The sequence below is a fragment of the Chanodichthys erythropterus genome, chromosome 20, assembly GCF_024489055.1.
Source record: "Chanodichthys erythropterus isolate Z2021 chromosome 20, ASM2448905v1, whole genome shotgun sequence".
Classification (NCBI taxonomy): domain Eukaryota; kingdom Metazoa; phylum Chordata; class Actinopteri; order Cypriniformes; family Xenocyprididae; genus Chanodichthys; species Chanodichthys erythropterus.
The window spans coordinates 12,272,375-12,278,092 of record NC_090240.1 but is presented as its reverse complement, the minus strand read 5'-3'; the positions used below and the strand labels follow the sequence as shown (position 1 = coordinate 12,278,092).

The 5,718-nt window shown below is 38.8% G+C and overlaps 1 protein-coding gene across 1 annotated transcript in view; it reads right to left on the bottom strand.

Annotated features, from left to right (window-relative positions):
• Nucleotides 1–695: 695 nt before the first annotated feature.
• The window catches only part of ptges3b (prostaglandin E synthase 3b (cytosolic)), a 16,254-nt gene continuing 11,231 nt past the window's right edge, over nucleotides 696–5,718 (bottom strand). Inside the window, exon 8 of the mRNA XM_067371793.1 lies at nucleotides 696–1,593. Coding sequence (XP_067227894.1) covers nucleotides 1,574–1,593 — 20 coding nt within the window. The 3' untranslated portion in view covers nucleotides 696–1,573. The remainder of the gene's footprint in view (nucleotides 1,594–5,718) is intronic.

The window sequence follows — 5,718 nt, the reverse complement described above, 5'->3', positions numbered from 1 at the left end:
CATTTCAATTTAATTAACTTCGTATAAAATTATGCAAGCTCGTGTGAAGTATCCGCATGTGATCATAGGCCGAGCGCGTGCATATTTATGAACCTAGTAACGTTATTCTAGCACCTCCTTCGTGACCTCACGGCGTAATGTTGTTTAAAATGGGCGAGTTGCGGATGCTTATTAAGTAGCTACGTACGTCTCTGGAAATACGGAGTTGGCAGGTCAAACACATTTGTACCCCCTGCGATTTTACTTGCTAATATGTATTATCACTATCATGCCTTTTAAAAAAGTTACTTGAGACCAGGTTTCCTGACAGGGGCATCTCTACTGAAACACTATAAATATAACGACTGCCAACTATTTTCAAAGCTTGTACATTAAAAGGGCATCTAAAGTAGTCAATATGCTTTTGCGCACAAAGATGTACTTTTACACCTTTTAACCAATCAAAATATTTCACATCTAGCTAATTGCATTTTTGGTAATTCACCCAAAAATTAAACTTCTGTCATAATTTACTCACCATCATGTCATTCCAAACCTGACCTTCTTTCTTCTGAGGAACACAAAAGATGTTCTGAAAAACAACATCGAACCCATTGACTTTCATTATATTGAGGAAAACAGTGACATTTTTCAAAATATCTTCTGTTGCGTTCCTCAATTTTCATTTTTGGGTGAACTAACCCTTTAACAGTTTAGCAGACAAAATGAAAAGGTAAGCATTGAGCAGTTTATTAGAAATACGTAGACAAAATTGAAAGCTTTTTTTCTGTTCTTTTGAAAACATTGATAGGACTCAACCAGCAACACCCAATTTTTTTGATAGTGCAAACTATTGGTCTTTTTGTTTTAGACTTGTTCTGAAACATACAATACCTAGTCTTTTACATGTAAAGACATCATACCGCAGTCATAATATTAAAGACATTAACAGTCCAATACCACATACAGTGCCAATGTAGACTTAGGGATAATTTCAGAGGGAGTCAGCAGAAAATGTCAGCCATCAATAAATCTGTTACCACCTCAAGAGACTTGAGGGCTAATGTTGAAGATGATTGAAGTATGTTAGGAAGGTGGGTCTTATGTCTAATAACTGCTACTTTACAGTTCTTACGCTTTAATCACAAGGTCGTAAAACTAACACAAACTCCCTCCACCTCTGCAAAGTTTGTTTCACTTTTCATTTTAATTTCAATGCCTTACAATAAAAAAGAAACTTTCCATCACATCTATTGCTTATCAGTTGAAAAAATATGAACACAGTGCAGTTTTTCCAAACAGTTTAAGTATACATCATGTTTTAGTAGAGATTAAAAGAAAACAAAAAAGCCGGGACTGCTCATAAGGAGGGGGACGACGAAGCTCTGTACAACAATATGCATATTAACTCCCAACAGAGGGTTATGTCGATCTTCTGGAGTGCAGCCATTAGTGGACAGAGGTGATGCCTATGAATCCACTGATCTCAATGAATTCAGCTTTGCTCCCTTTCAGATCATGTACCATTTAGATGACAGCTCTTTTCATTTGCATGTCATCCCCTCCTCCTCTGTCTGTCCAGTGAGCCAGCTGCTTATTCCAGATCTGGCATTTCTGAAAAGAAAAAAAACAACATGTTAAAGGAAAAGAACAAGTCTGTCATAATTTAAAAGGTGCAGTATGTCATAGTTTTGTCCGCTAGAGGTCGCTAAAGGGCCTATTCAAAACAAAGGCGTAGTTTGATGACGCCAAGTTTGAGAGCGGAATCTTAGGACATGTGATCTCAACGGACGGTGCAAAAGAATAGGGATTGGAGTCGGGAAGAAATCGTGTTCATGGATGCGATTATTAACGTTACTGTAGTATGAAGTAGAGCTGGACCGAGTGTTGTGGAGCTGAACGAGGAGCTGGAGCGATTGCGCAACACACCTCGAGAGCAGCAGGACTTTTATTATGACAGTCGCCGGCACCTCTTCCCCTTTTCTGGTCATGAGTATGAGGAAACACAGCTCTGTTTATCATATTAGATACATTTGAGAGTGTTGAAAAAGATGTTATAACGTTACTCTGTGCGTTCGCTCGGCGGCTGCTGTGAGACACTGTTACACACTGCAGTAAGATATATTAAATGCTGGATGATTGTGTTGATATATGGCATGCGATTAATTTTAAAACCTTGTATGATGGAGAAAATTATGTATTACTGTTACTAAAAATAAAGCTGCATCTGATTATGCTATGTTAGCTACTTCACAAAATAGTGTTTTTCTCTGAGGCATGGTAAAGCATGGTACTCGCAAAAAAAAAAAATCTATTAATTACTATACTATAATTTATTTAAAATTTAATTTATTTAATTACTATAATTTATTTAAACAATAAGACTAGACGTGTTGAGCTATATAACAACAATATATCAAAACAGTTGTTCCCTTGTCTATTAAAACATGTAATATATTAAAGCGTCTTTGATGTTTCCATGGTTTCTGCAAAATAAAACCGGAAATCGAGGGTAACGTGGGTGTGATGCCATTGACAGGCGACTCCTCACACGTCCCGGAGCCTTGGATAAAAATGCAATTTTCTCACGATTTACAAATAGTTGCAAACATTTGGGATATTGTAAGTACTCAAGTGAACAAAATACATAACACTGGCCTAGTGGTTTTTGGACATTTTACTGCAAAATCATTCCGGGTATACTTCATTTTCTGTGTTCAGTGTATCCGTTTCGCGCAGTCATGTCTGCACAGCTTTCAAAGTACACTCAACCACGGATGGACGAGTTCGACACGTGCAGTACAGCTGCTTTTCTATAATCTACAAGATGTCAGATGAAAGTCTTAACACAGAACGCGTTTTTCTATTCCAATGCGCTACTTTCCCATTGTTTTTCTATGTAAACACGCGCTTGACGGACGTGCATGACCGTTACGCGCGCGTCTCGTGTCTTTTGCAGCGCCGCGTTTTTAAAGGGATGGTTCACCTAAAAATGAAAATTTGATATTTATCTGCTTACCCCCAGTGCATCCAAGATGTAGGTGATATTTTTTCTTCAGTCGATCACAAATGATGATTTTTAAATGCAACCGCTGCCCTCTGTCATTCAAATCATTGGAACACAACGGAAGTGATGTCTCGCGCTCATTGAAGTATATGGGCGAGACATCACTTCCGTCTTCAGAACGCGTTTTTTGACCTCACTAGCAGGAAGCTGAACGGAGTTGGACATAGAGGTGTATTAGAGGTAAAAAAATGATATAAATAATGTTCGGTTTCTCTCACAAACCGATCGTTTCGTGTCTTAGGACATTAATGTGTCGTCACGAGCCGCAGGGTTTCATTTGGATTTGTCTAAGCAAGGTTTATTCACTCTTATAGATGAAGTTCCCATCTACTGCAATGATTTGAATGACAGAGGGCAGCGGTTGCAGTTAAAAATCATCATTTGTGATCGACTGAAGAAAAAATGTCACCTACATCTTGGATGCACTGGGGGTAAGCTGATAAACATCAAATTTTCATTTTTGGGTGAACTATCCCTTTAAGATGCCGTGTCAAGTTAAAAGAATTTCAACTCTTACACCCAGCGCCGCTCATCAATGTCAGTCCCAAAACAGTGGACCAATCAGAAGAACTCGGAGGCGGGGCAAACGTTGTGAGCTTCTGTTTACAGTAGCAAGTTGGCATGACAACTGTTTTATATGACGGCAACATGGCGGAGGGGGGGCGCTCATTATTATCTTATTTTCTTTTTTTCAATGTCAAAACTTGTATCTGTCAATTCTGCTGTTTGCCTATTTCTATTATTTCCGTTATTGCCTCACGTCTCAAAAGCGCGTCTCGAGACCCTCGCGTAGAACGTTCCTCGTTTAAAACCACTCCTGAGCGCCGCGTCTCGCGTTTTTAGACACAAAGACGCGTTAGGTGTGAACGGCCCCTTACACTGCCCTTACAGCACATTTGCTCGGTAGGATTAAAGATGAAAAGTGGGGGATCCACCATTGCATGCAAACTTTAGAACAAGAACCAAAACAAAAATGATATGCTGCTTTGTTTACTGTTCTTGGAACAGCATGTTGTTTTGTGTCTTCTTCGACTACTGCACAATACATCACAATCACATATTGCCACCTAGTGGACTCTTGTCTCAACATTCACCTTGCACATGCGCTGTTGTACATACACCTTCCACAAAACAAACAAACAAACAAAAAAAAGACATTCACGGACCCTCTTGATGATGAAAATTACATCACATGGACAGTACGTGGACCATTGCGGAACACGAACAGCTAAAGTATACTTTACTATAATGTTGTTCCAATTTGTACATTTCTTCTGTAAAGCACAAATGAAGAAAATCCATTATGTACAGCTGCGTTTCACGGCAGGAACTTTCCCAGGAACTAGGGACTTTAGGGTGGTACTCTGTGTGTGTTTCGACCGCAGGGACCAGGGTCTAAATTAAGTTCCGGGTAAAAAAATTTCCCCCTCAGAAAGATTGCTCGTGAAGTAGTATTTCAAAGTTTAGGAAATTTCGGGGGTGGGACTTTGGTGCCGAACATGCTGATTGGTTGAGTTCATGCAGCATGTTGATTGGTTGACTCCACACAGCATTTTATTTCAACCACCATTTTTAAAAATCTGTTGCAGTGCGTACAGTAAGAGTGCTATTCGAATCAACAATGGAGTTTGAATACGACAGATGGACTGATGAGGAGCTTCAGGCTTTATTAAGCTTATATGCGGAGGACGAAATCCAGCGGGAACTGGACAGTTGCGTGCAGTCCTACTTCACCAGAATAATTTTCATGGTAATTTAGACAGTGATGGAAATGCAGACAGCAACAGGTCTGTAGGAAAAAAGTTCCTGGAACAAACTGTGGATGAAACACGGCTTTCTAGTATAATGTAACGTTCGCTCTTCTTGCCATTAAAAGGTGCTATATGTAAGATTTTTACTTTAATAAAGCATAAAAATACCCCAATATGTTTGCAGATATTTAGGAAACATGCTAAGTTCACCTACTTGTTTCTCAGAAAAACAATGCTACAGTCTGATATTCTACTTTGAAATTTGCGTTCTGTGTCGGAATGTCTGTCTGTGTTTTGGTATGTGCGAAACCCTGTGCTGCCAGTTTATCCAAGAGTATTTCGACATCAAAAGTTGCCAGTTGGTGGAAAACACTGCGTATTGTGGTTTTAGACCACTGGGTGTCATTCCTACATAGAGCCCCTTTAAACTGAATGAGGACTGGAGTTTTCACACTTTCTGTAGTGCTTTTGATTATTTTTGGAGATCACCAGCACATTGTAAATGACTCAAATTCACCTTTTGCATTCAGTGGTTGAAAGTCAAGTTTGAAACAACAAGAGAGGAATTATCTTTTCTCACATGTGAATCAAGTACAGTTGAGCTTCTGTTTTCCATATTGGATGTGCTCTATGTATGTGCATTGATGAGTGATTATATGTGAATAAATGAAATCCATTCATCATATAAAGCAATTGTGTTTCTTTATAAGACTTGGATTAAACTAATCAATTAATTGGATTGTGTTTACTGTCCATGTACATTTTGGAGCTTGAAAGTGCTGATTAGATTTATATGACTTTAAATGGGTGGACAAAATTATGAGTATGTTAAAAATAAGGGGAAAAAGTAAATGACATAAATGACTTTCGGGTGAAATGTCCCTTTAAAGGCATCATATAACGAAAAACTGACTTTTCCCG